Here is a 15,185-nt window from a genome sequence, read left to right as displayed (position 1 = left end):
AGTCAATCGAAACGAAAAATCCCATAGAAGCTAAGCTCTGTGAGGAGGTTAATGTGAGACATGAAGTCACGTGGGACTTTCGAGGGGCGTTTCTGTGTGGAGCTTGGTAAGGTCCATACAGAAATAAATACAAAAAATAAATACAGCAAATGGAAATACAGAGAACGGAAAAGGGAGAAGCAAAAAAATAAAAGCAAAGTATATATTTATGCTTTTATTTCTTATCAAAATACATATTTATTATTTTATTTATATATTTATTGTTTTTATTATTATGTAGTATATATATTTATTCTTTTATTTCTATATTTCTACTTTTATTTTTATGTTGTTTCTTTTATTTATTATTATGTTGGATATGTATATTATTTTATTGATATATTTATTCTTTTATTTATTAATATGTCAGTTTTGGTCCTCCATACAAAATACACATGACTTCTAAAAATGCTATGTAGTTGCAATTTATTCAAGCTTCAGTACATAACTTTAATAAAAAATATGTTTTCTCCATATTTGTTAAAGTTGTCACCATGTAATAGCAGTTTGTTATGAGAGATAATCTGTGAAAACAATCAATCTCCTCCATCTCCTCCCTGAATTACTATTACTGGTTAAAGTAATGCACCGTTCTGACCAAAACAACCAATCAGAACCAATAGAAGGGTCTTAGCGCTGTCAATCATCCTCATTCACTCACTGCTAAATGTCCTAATGGGGGAAAAACAAATTATTACAAGAAACCATTTATCTGCTTTATTGGTAGCTATTAGAGATGTGCCAATCAGGTTTTTTCCTGCCGATACCGATACCATTAAATACTAGCGAAATGGAGGCAAACAGTAGTCTGTAGTAAAGCTAATTATGCTAAATGGTTGACATTCACATGTCTACCCACCTCTCTTGGAGAAAAACTGAGCTATAAATTAACATTCTTGCCTTTTTCTCTCTCTCCCTCTATTTTGTTTTTGAAAACCTAATTCTAAAACTTTTCTTTGCAGCATAGAAACTGCCACAGTCGTTTCGTGGCAGCTGTATTCAGCAGCAGCTTCTACTGACTGTAGCTGCATATGTCACGGTGAAGCGCTCCAAGCAGGAACGAACCATTTCATGCCGATCCAGGGGGGCTCAGGGCAAAAACGGATGTGTGTTTTGGTCTGGGAGGGGTAATGTTAAATTTTTACTGCTAAAAACAATCTTTGAAAATACAATATGATTGATTTTGTATTTGACAGGACCCCGATTTTTTTATTTTATGTCTATGAACAAAATATAAATAATGAAATTGTGGAGGGCCCCTGCTGGTCAGGGCCCCTAAAATCGTCATCACTTTTCACCCCTTTACTGCGCCCCTGCTCATAGGACTAATTTCATTCTGACTTATTTCTTGTTGTCATAACAACAGACATGTAACGCTAAAAAGAAAAGTAGAGTCTTTAAGCAGTTTAATTTTCCATATTACTCTAAAGTTTTATAGCATAATGACATCAGTGAAACATTCTTGATGAAATTATTTGACGTGCTCAGTCAAAGCATGTCTGAGCACATGTCAAATAAGTTCGCCATCATATTTGTTGTGAACAGTTTTTTTTATTCAATGCAATAATTAGATTAAAGCGAGTCTTAATAAAGCAGCATTTAGAGGAACTGTGATGACATTTGAGACAGGAATTTTCTCAAGATGGTGAAACTTTGATGTGTTTGGTTTCAACTCAAAATAACAATTTTAACCACTTGATAAAAACCAATATGTTTAAACACCTGTTTATCCACATAACCCCATAAAATAAACTGAACTGAAAGCAACAGTTTGTTGCTATGGCACTGCATTCTCATCTCATACATTATTAGTTGGGCAAACACTTCATGTGGGCCTGAATACTACTGATTGACAATGAAATCGAATGCAGATTTTTCCCTTCTTAACAAGATAGAGAATTTATTTTTACAGAAATTACAACTAAAATATTGAAAATCACAATCACTGCCACTTCTATGATTACATGTACTAAATCTGGAAACATACAGACAGCTATCTCACAGGAAGAGTCAGAAGGGACAGATGCAAAAGAAAAATCAAAGCCAGAAACACAAAACATGAACTAATGGACAAAAAGTGAGGTATGAACTGTTATCTTAGAAAAACAGAAATCTGTGGGGAACATATTTGAAAAGAACACCATCAGGCTAAAATTAAATAACAGATAAAATTATTTTAAAATATAGAGAAAGCCCAGAATAAAGAGAATGGAGGAGGGAGGGAGAGATAAAGATTAAGACAAGATTTAAAAGATTAAGATATTTTACGTTTCAGCCGGTCAAAAAAAATAAATCAAAACAAAAGTCAAAACAATAACAAAAAAGAAATAACCAGGAAACAGGAATTCTCCCTTCATAGAAATACACCAATAGGCCAGATTTGAATTATTTTAACTGAAACAATTTAAACTTGTCATTTTGGAATTGTATTTGTCTAAAATGTATTTACACTAAATATATTCCTGACCAATAGTCATGAGCATGATAGCAGGACACTATTATAAGGTTTTATCAATTTTCCAAGTTTATCAAACTTTTGGCTCAAATTTATTTATAACTTAGTTTTTGTTATTTTTAAGTGGAGCTCTGTTCAGTAATTAGTAGTTAGTATCTTACCAGCACTAAGCTACACTCAGAATCCCAAAAGCTGTTGGTAACCAATAATATGTATCTGTGAATGTGTGTAAGTATGAGTTTATGTGTGTACGTGTCAGAAAACAAAATGTTTTAGAATCTGTTTGGCAGTAGTACTACTTACTTATCACTGAAGTAATTAGAAATAAAGGGTAACATTTTATAAAAGTTAAAAACCATGCTAAGTTATTTTTAGACCTGTACAAAATATTAAATTCCAATTATCATAATATCATTGTTTGCATGCAATGCTAAATTTGGTTGCATGTCATCTTTCTTGTACCGTGCCGTCACACTTTGCATCCAACATGATGAACTCTAATCCCCATTGAAATGACAAAGTGCTTTCATACACAGGTTAAACAGTGACAGCTAATAAAAACAGCAGAACTCCACTTCAGTCTGAACACACTTCTGTCATGGAAAATGTAGAGCAGAAAAAATACCCACAGTTTAACTTAACTATTATAGAAATACAACTGTATCAGGAAACATAAAAAAAATGGAATAGAAGTTATCAAAGAAAATATTTTCAGAATCTTTTTATAGAAATAGTAATTTAAAGCTACTTAGTATGACTCATTTTCTGAAAATTAAATTGTTATTCTTGTATAAGACAATAACAAATTCAAGGAATGTAAAGAATAGAAAAAGCATAAACTATGAATATAAATAAATAAATAATCCAGGACAGGACAATTCAAAGTGCTAGAAGGCAAAAGGAATTATTTCATGTCATAGTTGTGTCAAGACAAGAAGGCCAGTTGATCAGAATAGTACCAAAATATCACGTCAAAATATGGAAGTAGATCCGTAGATCTTGGTTTGCATGATGATGTAGAGCAGGGTGGGCAGTCCTGGTCCTGGAGGGCCGGTGTCCTGCATCTCTTAGATGTCTCCCAGGTCCAACACACTTGAATCCAACAGCTGAATCACCTTCTAAGGGAAGTCAAGTTCTCCAGAGTCCTGCTAACGACCTCATTATTTGACCCAGGTGTGTTGAAGGAGAGACACATCTAAAAGTTGCAGGAGACCGGCCTGGAGTTAGGGTATGGCAAAGTAAGGCAAGCATAAATTCCATCCGTCAAAGATAAAGACCTGTGAACATGTAACAAGCAAGAAGGACAGCTTTTTGGTCCTTTCTTTTAGACTAAATGAAACTGGGGAGCTGAGTGAGAAATCTAGGAGCATCTATGCTTGGCATCAGGTGCGGTCGCTCTTACCAAGGTCATCGAAGGGCATGACAACTGTCAGCAAGTCACTCACGCGTCCATGCAGACCATTGGTGCAGATGGCCACCACTCGTATCTCATAGGTAGAATTGGGCAATAAGTCATCGAGTATTGCCCCCTAGTGGTGAAAGATGAGATCCATTTTGACCGTACAGTTTAATCAACCCAACTAGTTCACTAATTTTTAATTTCTCACAGTAGTTTGGTCATACGTACTATAGCTGCCATCTAAAAAAATCTTGTCACAGTATCTGGTAAGACTGGAGCTGATGTTTCTAGGAAAACATTGTTGTTTGTCTGCATATGTGTGTTAGTATGATTCATTAGACACATTTATAATCAGTTAATACTAGAGGTGTGCCGATCGATTGGTCACCGATCATAATCGGCCGATTTCCGTGAAAAAGTGCATGATCGGTGATCGGCGATCATTGGCTCTTGTTGCCGATACTGATCACCTGCATCTCATTTCTCAGCCTGCCTGTGCAGCTGGTCTCCTCTTTCCTTCACTCTGCGCAAAACGCGCAGCAACAAATCCTAAGCGATGTGGAACTATAACGCACTGAGTGAATGGGGAAGTTTGAGTGTTGCGGCAGAAAATTGAAGCAGGTCAAAATGCATCAACACAACGAAGCTAATACAACATAAAAACAATGGCATACTTGAGGAGTTTGGCTACATCGAGGCTCACTGCAGTAAAAAAGACATATGGAGGATCAGATAGCAGGAAAAGCAGCGCACAGCTACAAACACTCACCCGGATTAGCATGACGGTCAGAAAGCTAAACAAATAACCCGCAAAATTATTTAAGTCTTCGAGCTGCGATGTAAGACGCTGGTTCTGCTCTCGCTGTTGAACCGCTGCTACGCTACAGGTAGTAATATTTCACAGACGGAGCGCCGCTTCTGCTCCACCTGGTAGTGACTCTCACACCGAACCTCTGTTTAAAGCTGCAGCATCTAACCTAAAAAAATAAATTTTACATACATATTAAAACTTTCGCTGTCCTAACATGAGACAGATAATCTCTAAAAAAATAATCGATCTCCTCCCTGTTCTGCATAATTACTCTGCTCAGTCAGAAACAGCCACTCAGAACTAGCAGTAATCAGCTAGCCGCCATGCTATCAGGAAGTTTTCATTCAGTAACTCTGGATTGTTTATTGTAATGGATCCTGTATTTGCCTTTGAATGTTAAGTTTTATACTTGAATTTTTTGGCAATGTTGAGAGGTTTTATTTAGCCTCTTCAGAGCCTCCATATGTTATCAGTCTGTTAAAGATAGTATTACCGATAGCAGTACAATTAGCACAATGCCTGTTTTTGTTTAGTTTTCTTCTTGGAAAAAGTTATTAAAAACAAGTTTTTGTCTAAATTAAGGTGCATTCATGGTTCCTATTTCCACATAATGTAACCGGTAGTGTTTATGATAAAAAATAAATAAATAATAATTATGTGATCGGTATCAGTGATCGGTATCGGTGATCAGCCCTCATGGGTGATCGGTATCGGTATCGGCAGGAAAAAACCTGATCAGCACATCTATAGTTAATACATATAAACTACAGTGTGATTCACAATAAATGTTTTACTTTGATTCAGGTGGCAGCTTATCTCAGTCTCTGAATGGTGTGCTCTTGTCTCTAGTTTCTGCATGGTTAACTTTTGGATGATTACTCACAGTATCCTGATATCCATCGGTCAGGTATTCAGACAGGACAGAGTCCTCTGCCTTGGCCAGTTGGTAGGTGATGGAGTATTTCTCAATGTTGGCGTCATACACCGCCCGTGGCCGCTCCCATATCACCAGCAGGCTGCTGAGGTTCTGGGGAGCTGCCTGGATGCTCTCAGGCTCTGAGCTGCACACTGACAGAAAAACAAACACCAAATTTAAATAAAGACACCAGGAAGCAGTTGCTATCTTCTAGAAGATGTGGCATAACATTACTGACACAAAAAATATTGGAAACAGTTTATTTTTTTATCAACTTTAACATCAGTATGAGACTCTAGTTGTTCCTTCCAACATCACCGCATCACACAAAATTTAGATAATTTGTTTTACAAGCAGATAACATTCATATTTCTAATAGTGTACAGAATTATCAAAATTTTAAACGAAACATCAGAACCAACTAATATTTCATTATAAAAGATGTAACTTATATCATTGACCGTCTAGCAGGAGTGTACTGGAACACAGTATTTTCCAGAAGTATGACTTGAACGTTTTCACATATTGTTGCATTTTAACCACAAATTTAATTATATGTTATTGGGATTTCATGTGAAAAGATGAATACATAGTTGTGAATAATTCTGAAGTAATTTTAAAAATGTTTTACTAGAAATCAATCTATCAAGTTTATTTGCATGGCACATTCCAGCAACATGGCAGTTCAGAGTGCTTTACATAATAAAAACAAAAATGCAAATTCATAAATTACAGTCAACTATTTTACATTTTGTCAAGTGCCACCATTACACATCAAAAATGTTGTTCAGTATTTTCTTAATTATGGTTTAAAAGCAACTCTGAACAGGTGGGTTTTTAGTGTAGACTTAAAGGAAGTCAGTGTTTCAGCTGTTTTACTGTTTTCTGGAAGCTTATTCTAGATTTGTGCTGCATAGAAGCTGAATGCTGCTTCTCCTTGTTTGGTTCTGGTTCTGGGGATGCAGAGCAGAACCAGAACCAGAAGACCTGAGGTCTGAAAGGTTGGTACAACAACAGCAGCTCTTTAATGTATTGTAGTGCTAAACTGTTCGGTGATTTAAAAGTAACAACAGTATTTTAAAGTCTATTCTCTGAGCTACAGGGAGCCAGTGGAAGAACTTTAGAACTAGCTGATGGGTGATGGGCTCTATCTTCCTGGTCTCCCGTCTCTTTACCAAAGATGAGGGTCTTATATAACGCAGACAGACTGGTACACTGAAAGCTTTACTTTTTGACTCTTTGTTCACATCAGAGCAGAGACCATGTCGCTGCAGAAAAATCCTCAATCTGTCTGTTCATCTCTTGTTTCATCCAACCACCATTCCCAAGACACCAAGATACTTCAACTTCTCCACTTGAGGCAGAAACTCACTCAAAATCCCAGTCACCTCACACTGAACTGTGAACCACTCCAGAACACGAAGGTTGTACCCTGAAGGAACCAGTAAAACCAGATCATCTGCCAAAAGCTGTAGATAATCACATTGATCATACTGGCAACAAGCTTGACTTTATGCCAACAATGTAGACACAGCTGTAGCTTTGGGCCTGCAGTGCTTAGATAGAACCCATCCAAATGCAGCACACATTTTAGTTTTAGGAGTATTTTTACTACGCTGTACTTTTTACTTTTAGTGGAATAATTTTATCATAAAGCATTGCTTCTCTTACTTGAGTAAAATTTATGGATTTCCTACCCACTGAAGAATACCAAAAATTCAACACACAGAGACAGACCTGCAGTTTTTGTTAACATTTCAGAAGATTTTTATTGAAAAAAACTGATATAGAAATGTTTTCTTTTGCCCAAATCTGTTAATTGTTTTTGTTACTTATATGAATTAGTAATTTTTGTTCTTAACATTCCAAAATTTCCATTGAACTTTACATTTCGGTCAGATTATGTAATTATTAAATATTAAACAACTAGTAATTTGAGCGATTGCTCAATACTTGAGTGGACTTTTAGCTTTCGCTTGAGTAAAAATATACTGAAGCAGTGTTACTTTCACTTGAGTACAATTTTTAGGTTCTCTGCCCACCTCTGGTTATAATGAAGCTGTAGGAGATCAGCAGCCTAGTAATTGTGAAATCCAGGTGAAGGTCTGTATAGAAGGCAGGGTTAGGTGCAGGTAAGTGCAACCCAGACAGAATTGTCATGGCCTCATTATAAAATCGTGAAGTTGCTGGGACGGGTGAATGAGAACGCTAGAGATGGTATGCTGAAAGATACATATCCAAAGGCATTATAGATCAGGTGTGTGTGGAGCAGCATATCAGGACATTTTTGTAGATGATGATCACGAAGAGAGGAGAAAGATGGCCGTAAACTGTCGTGATGTGATGCTGGTTGATTGTGGATCCAAATGCAGAACAGTGGATTTTTGTTCTGCATTTGAACAGAAATAGATGATGAAAAAGGAATTTAATGAAAATGATGAACGACAATAAAGTTACAAGATTCCAACAAACCAGGCCACAAACGCAAAACACAAAGTTCAAGTAAAAGAAACCAGTAAAGAGCCACTAAGGAGTCATGGGAAAGTGATGAGTACTCAAAAGGATCCAGTGAGGAGTGATTAAGAATGAGAAGCTTCAATACGAGGGAGGTGAATGAACAAAAGACCTGGACTGATGAGCTAACTGATTGCAGGTGTGAGTGGAGGGAGCAGGAGGCATATTGAGGGAGGGAGAGGCAGAATACAGATGGGAACAAAAAATTATTCTAACACAAAGAATAACTAGACAGAAAAACCCCAAAAAACTAATAAAACAAGTGTGACAAAGAATAACTGTCAGCAAGAAATAAACATAACTAGAAAAACTAAAAAGAATTGAACCAGAGGAAAACAGGAATAAGACAGATCTATTCAAAATAAGAAACTAACATAAAATAATAATGAAACTAGAATCAAGTCAAATTACAAAACATCCCAACAGCCTAACAACAAACTGGGTAAAAACTTGAGAGCGGTGGCAGCAACTTGTGACAGGATCCTTTAGAAAAATAACTTTCCCTTATTTTTGTCACCTTGCCTTTAAGGTGGAGGAAAAGAAAAGGCTGTTGATGAGGCCTAATGTATCAACAACACAGAGTGATGGCTACAAAGCTGAGCAGCAAATCAAACTTGGTGAAAAAGCTTAGACCAGCACACTGATGTTGGGCGACGGGTTTATTAAGGTCAAAAGGATCTCTACCTGAAACATGACAGACATTAAACTGACATTATCCGTTTAAATCCTAGAAACTTACTGAAAGCCACTAAGCAACTCTGTGGGTATGAAATTCACTGGCGACCAGAGAAGACAGGAGTTATATGAAACAGAAATAGAAAACAGGAAAGAGTTAAAATATTTCTCGACCTTAGAAAGGTTAAAGAATATGCCATGCTTTTATGAACAACAAGCTGTATTCAAAAAAGTTATAGTATTTAAAAAATTGCTTTTTTATGTCAGACTGAAGCAGACGAAGCTGAGTGAAAACTGGTCAGAACCAGTAAGGACGTTCCCTGATGACTGTTGTTTTGTTTTTTATCACGATTAATTGAAATCTTAAGCCAAATTATTAGACACAGATAAAGTATACCAGGCTGCTGCTGAACACATCTAGCTATCCTTATCAAACTTGTAACTGATTTTTATTGATCTGACCGTTATTAGACACAGGGCCTATAAAACATTTCTACAGTACTGGGAATGGTTCTGAGTGTTACTGAGGCTGAGGTGCCTGATTGGTTAATCTGATTATTTATTCCTGGACCTCTGTGTCTTTGTAAAGTTTGATGTGACATTCGTGGTATAGAAACAAAATCACTGGCTTCCATCTGACTGCATAATGGAGTTGGCAGTTTATCTAAGCTGATGACAGATTAGCTTATCTGAGTTAAAGCTATGTTTAGCCTCTAACAAGCCCTTCTGCTAAAGCTTCTGATGACAGGAAGTCTTTTCTGACTTCTCCACATTTTATTGCCACCATATCCATTTCAGATGTACCTTCCAGCAGCCCGAAGGTATATATGATATGGAATACTCAAATTTAAACAAAACAGGAAAGAGTTAAAGTATTTACTGTGTTTTTCCAGAATGATTCTTGGTCAAACATACAATTAACAGTAATACAGATGAAAGATAAGTCAGATTATCAGTGATTAAAAGGGGCATAGGGATCTGTTACAATAGGTAGCAGGAGACTCAGACTGTGCAAACACTGACACACTTCCTTCTTAGCAGAGTTGAACTAACATCTCTGCTCTCACTACTCACAGCTTCTTTCTTGTGTGTGATTATGTGAAAACGCATACCTAGACATATCAGTCAGGAGAAAAACCTTCATGTCTTTCATTGCTCTCAGGAAAATATACTGCTCAAAAAAATAAAGGGAACACTAACACTTCAGTGTTCACTTAAATGTTAAAGTGTTCCCTTTATTTTTTTGAGCAGTGTAGTTATTAAGGAAGATTTTAGTGATGCATGGAAATCTGATTTAGTTATTTTACGTCCACCAAGGGCACAACATACTTGAGGACATAAGACAAGAATGAGGGTTCAACAAAATTTTTATTCTTAAACTCTCTTGAACTTTGGTTTTTTTGGTTCAGCTGCTTCTGATTTTCTGTGAAAAAAAGAGTTAAATGCCCTTAGTTTCCTGTGTCCCCCCCTCCAAAAAAAGAAAAACAAAACCCCAAAAGTATTAACAGAAAGTTGGACCCGGTGAGCCGATCAAACAGAACAAACCGGTACAGCAGGGGGCCAACACTATACAGGGCCGTCGAAGCCCCTACTACTTCCCAGCTTTGACCACTAGAGGGCAGATTCAGCTGGTTTCATAACTATTTGAAATGAATCAGTTTTGTTTGCATTTAACTGCAGGTAGTTTTTGTTCAGCCATATTGAGACAGTTTGAACATCTCGGAAGGTCGAAGAGTAATACAATCGCATGTCATCATCATACAGATGAGCAGAATTTAAACTGCTGCATAAAAACAGTCTCAACTGCAAAATGTTCAGACTGGAGTTTGACCAACCTGGAATTTGCACCTCCTCAATGCCTGTGTAGGAGGAGAACACCTGTCCCACGAACTGCTCCTGCTGATCCCTGAAGTTGTTCTGCAGGTAGTCCATCAGCATAACGTAACCAGCCTGCTGCATCGTCATCACCTCACAGAACATCTCCAGCTGCAAACAGGAGGACCCAGGGGTGAAAGTAGTTTTAATTAGTGGGGGTACTATGACAAAATAAGTATATATATATATATATATATATATATATATATATATATATATATATATATGAAACCTGGTTAGCTCTTGAATTGCTACAAAATAAAGCTGTATTTCCTTCAGCCCACTGGCTGCAATGTTGACACCTTGAGATACCATGAGACCTAAAACCTGAACATCATGGCATGGAGTGCATCCCAGTTTTCCATGTCTGGCATATAACCATTCATTTTAGCTTTTAAACTGGTTCTATTGATCCTGTGTCCAGACAGAGGGATAATCAGTAGCCCAGCATCATGACATGTTTGTTCTGAAGATCCTGCAGCTTCCACTTCTCTTCCTAACATGGCGCCTCCTCACCCTGACTCTCATACTGATAGGAGGAACCACAGAGCTCTGTTAGGTTAAAGCTCATTTTTTGAAGTTGTAATGTTTTTCCTCCAACAGGTTCCAGAGGAATCACCTCAAACCAGATGTTGGACTGGATTTTATTTCACTGTCATTTGTGAATGTTAAAGCCTCATTTTAAATAGTGGAGCTGTAAAGGTTGAAAAAGGTTATTTTGGAGAAAGTATCATCAACATCAATATGAATGTTCTGAAACTACAGCGGCTGAGATGAGACAAGACAAAGGTTAACAAAGGTAAAACAACCTGAACAGGTGATCAACTCTAAACCACTCGCACCTTTTTACTCTCCGTCTCTGTCATTTAAGCACACCCGTTTCCATGGCAACCTCCTGCGCTCCACAAGCCGACCTGAGATTATGTTAAAAACATAACATTTAGTTCATTACGATATTAGGTTTGCAGGCTTGATGTTTATTTAGCGATCATTAATAAGCCTCCCCTGAACACAGTGGTGGTTGTCCATCCATCCATCCATCCATCCATCCATCCATCCATCCATCCATCCATCCATCCATCCATCCATCCATCCATCCATCCATTTTCTGCCGCTTATCCGGGGTCGGGTCGCGGGGGCAGCAGCTTTAGAAGGGAGGCCCAGACTTCCCTCTCCCAAGCCACTTCTTCCAGCTCCTCTGGGGGAACCCCAAGGCGTTACCAGGCCAGCCGAGAGACATAATCCCTCCAACGTGTCCTGGGTCTTCCCCGAGGCCTCCTCCCGGTGGGACGTGCCAGGAACACCTCACCAGGGAGGCGTCCAGGAGGCATCCTGACCAGATGCCCGAGCCACCACAACTAGCTCCTCTCGACGTGGAGGAGCAGCAGCTCTACTCTGAGTCCCTCCCTGATGACAGAGCTTCTCAGCCCATCTCTAACGGAGAGCCCAGCCACCCTGCGGAGGAAACCCATTTCGGCCGCTTGTACCCGTGATCTCGTTCTTTCGGTCATGACCCAAAGCTCATGAGCATAGATGAGGGTGGGAACGTAGATAGACCGGTAAATCGAGAGCTTTGCTTATTGACTCAGCTCTCTCTTCACCACGACGGACCGGTACAGCGCCCGCTTCACACGGCAGACACTTTATTGTCGTTCATCATTTTCATTAAATTCCTTTTTCATCATCTATTTCTGTTCAAATGCAGAACAAAAATCCACTGTTCTGCATTTGGATCCACAATCAACCAGCATCACATCATGACAGTTTACGGCCATCTTTCTCCTCTCTTCGTGATCATCATCTACAAAAATGTCCTGATATGCTGCTCCACACACACCTGATCTATAATGCCTTTGGATATGTATCTTTCAGCCTACCATCTCTAGCGTTCTCATTCACCCGTCCCAGCAACTTCACGATTTCATAATGAGGCCATGACAATTCTGTCTGGGTTGCACTTACCTGCACCTAACCCTGCCTTCTATACAGACCTTCACCTGGATTTCACAATTACTAGGCTGCTGATCTCCTACAGCTTCATTATAACCAGAGGTGGGCAGAGAACCTAAAAATTGTACTCAAGTGAAAGTAACACTGCTTCAGTATATTTTTACTCAAGCGAAAGCTAAAAGTCCACTCAAGTATTGAGCAATCGCTCAAATTACTAGTTGTTTAATATTTAATAATTACATAATCTGACCGAAATGTAAAGTTCAATGGAAATTTTGGAATGTTAAGAACAAAAATTACTAATTCATATAAGTAACAAAAACAATTAACAGATTTGGGCAAAAGAAAACATTTCTATATCAGTTTTTTTCAATAAAAATCTTCTGAAATGTTAACAAAAACTGCAGGTCTGTCTCTGTGTGTTGAATTTTTGGTATTCTTCAGTGGGTAGGAAATCCATAAATTTTACTCAAGTAAGAGAAGCAATGCTTTATGATAAAATTATTCCACTAAAAGTAAAAAGTACAGCGTAGTAAAAATACTCCTAAAACTAAAATGTGTGCTGCATTTGGATGGGTTCTATCTAAGCACTGCAGGCCCAAAGCTACAGCTGTGTCTACATTGTTGGCATAAAGTCAAGCTTGTTGCCAGTATGATCAATGTGATTATCTACAGCTTTTGGCAGATGATCTGGTTTTACTGGTTCCTTCAGGGTACAACCTTCAGCGTGTTCTGGAGTGGTTCACAGTTCAGTGTGAGGTGACTGGGATTTTGAGTGAGTTTCTGCCTCAAGTGGAGAAGTTGAAGTATCTTGGTGTCTTGGGAATGGAGATTGGGGCCTGAGATCAACAAGCCCCAATCCGCCTGTCGATCTCCCGCTCCCTTCAGCCCTCATTCGTGAACAAGATCCTCAGATACTTAAACTCCTCCACTTGAGGCAGGACGACCCAACTGACCCGGAGAAGGCACTCTACCCTTTTCCGGCTCAAGACTATGGCCTCGGATTTGGAGGCACTGAGCCTCATCCCAGCTGCTTCACACTCGGCCGCGAACCACCCCAGTGAGAGCTGCAGATCACGATCTGATGAAGCCAACAGGACCACATCATTGGCAAAAAGCAGAGATGCGATCCTAAGGCCACCAAAACGGATCCCCTCAACATCTCAGCTGCACCTAGAAATTCTGTCCATAAAAGTAATGAACAGAATCGGTGACAAAGGGCAGCCTTGGCGGAGTCCAACTCTCACCGGAAACGAGCCCGACTTACTGCCGGCAATGCGGACCAGACTCTGACACCGGTCATACAGGGACCTGACAGCCCGTATCAAAGGGCCTGGTACCTCATACTCCCGGAGAATCCCCAAAAGGCCCCCGGAGGGACACGGTCGAACGTCTTCTCCGGGTCCACAAAACACATGTAGACTGGTTAGGTGAACTCCCATGCACCCTCCAGGACCCTGCTGAGGGTGTAGAGCTGGTCCAGTGTTCTACGACCAGAACGAAAACCACACTGCTCTTCCTGAATCCAAGGTTCGACTGTCCAATGGACCCTCCTCTCCAGGACCCCTGAATAGACCTTACCAGGGAGGCTTAAGAGTGTGATTTGAGCACACCCTCCAGTCCCCCTTTTTAAACAGGGGACTCACCACCCCAGTCTGCCAATCCAGGGGAACTGCCCCCGATGTCCATGCGATATTGCAGAGTCGTGTGAGACAACACAACCCTACAACATGCAGAGCCTTAAGGAACTCCGGGCAGATCTCATCCACCCCCGGGGCCCTGCCACCGAGGAGCTTCTTGACCACCTCGGCAATCTCGTCCCCAGAGACCGGAGAGCCCAACCCAGAGTCCCCAGGCTCAGCTTCCTCAACAGAAGGCATGTTGGTGGGATTGAGGAGGTCTTCAAAGTAGTCCGCCCACAGGCCCACAACGTCCCGAGTTGAGGTCAGTAGCACACCATCCCCACTATAAACAGTGTCGGTGCTGCACTATTTCCCCCTCCTGAGATGCCGGATGGTGGACCAGAATCGCCTCGAAGCCGTACGGAAGTCTTTCTCCATGGCCTCTCCAAACTCCTCCCACACCAGAGTTTTTGCCTCAGGGACCACCCGAGCCGCATGCCATTTCGCCCGCCGGTACCCATCAGCTGCTTCTGGAGTCCCACAGGGCAAAAAGGCCCGATAGGACTCCTTCTTCAGCTTGACAGCATACCTCACCGGAGGTGTCCACCAATGGGTTCGAGGGTTGCATCCACGACAGGCACCAACAACCTTCTGGCTGCAGCTCCGATAAGCCGCCTCGGCAATGGAAGTACGGAACATGGTCCACTCAGACTCAATGTCCCCAACCTCCCCCAGAACGTGTTTGAAGTTCTCCCTGAGATGGGAGTTAAAGCTCCGTCTCACAGGGGACTCGGCCAGACGTTCTCAGCAGACCCTCACTACACGTTGGGGCCTGCCAGGTCTGACCGGCTTCCTCCCCCACCACCGGAGCTAACTCACCACCAGGTAGTGATCAGTGGACATCTCCGCAACTCTCTTCACCCGAGTGT

The 15,185-nt window shown here is 40.2% G+C and overlaps 1 protein-coding gene across 10 annotated transcripts in view; it reads right to left on the bottom strand.

Annotated features, from left to right (window-relative positions):
- ptprz1a (protein tyrosine phosphatase receptor type Z1a) overlaps nucleotides 1-15,185 on the bottom strand; it is a 170,023-nt gene that overhangs the window by 56,604 nt on the left and 98,234 nt on the right. For all 10 annotated transcript variants that reach the window (XR_014087762.1, XM_081607661.1, XM_081607655.1 and 7 more), the window contains exons 8-10: nucleotides 10,645-10,795; nucleotides 5,588-5,772; nucleotides 3,897-4,023 (exon numbers count right to left, since the gene is read on the bottom strand). Coding sequence is in view for 9 of the 10 variants with exons in the window: in XM_081607661.1 (XP_081463787.1) it covers nucleotides 3,897-4,023; nucleotides 5,588-5,772; nucleotides 10,645-10,795 (463 nt within the window). In the remaining variant the exon portion in view is untranslated. The remainder of the gene's footprint in view (nucleotides 1-3,896; nucleotides 4,024-5,587; nucleotides 5,773-10,644; nucleotides 10,796-15,185) is intronic.

This window comes from Poecilia reticulata, chromosome 6, assembly GCF_904066995.2.
Source record: "Poecilia reticulata chromosome 6, P_reticulata-male-v2, whole genome shotgun sequence".
Taxonomy (NCBI): domain Eukaryota; kingdom Metazoa; phylum Chordata; class Actinopteri; order Cyprinodontiformes; family Poeciliidae; genus Poecilia; species Poecilia reticulata.
Note: the sequence above shows the minus strand (reverse complement) of the source record. Positions and strands in the feature narration are given on the sequence as shown.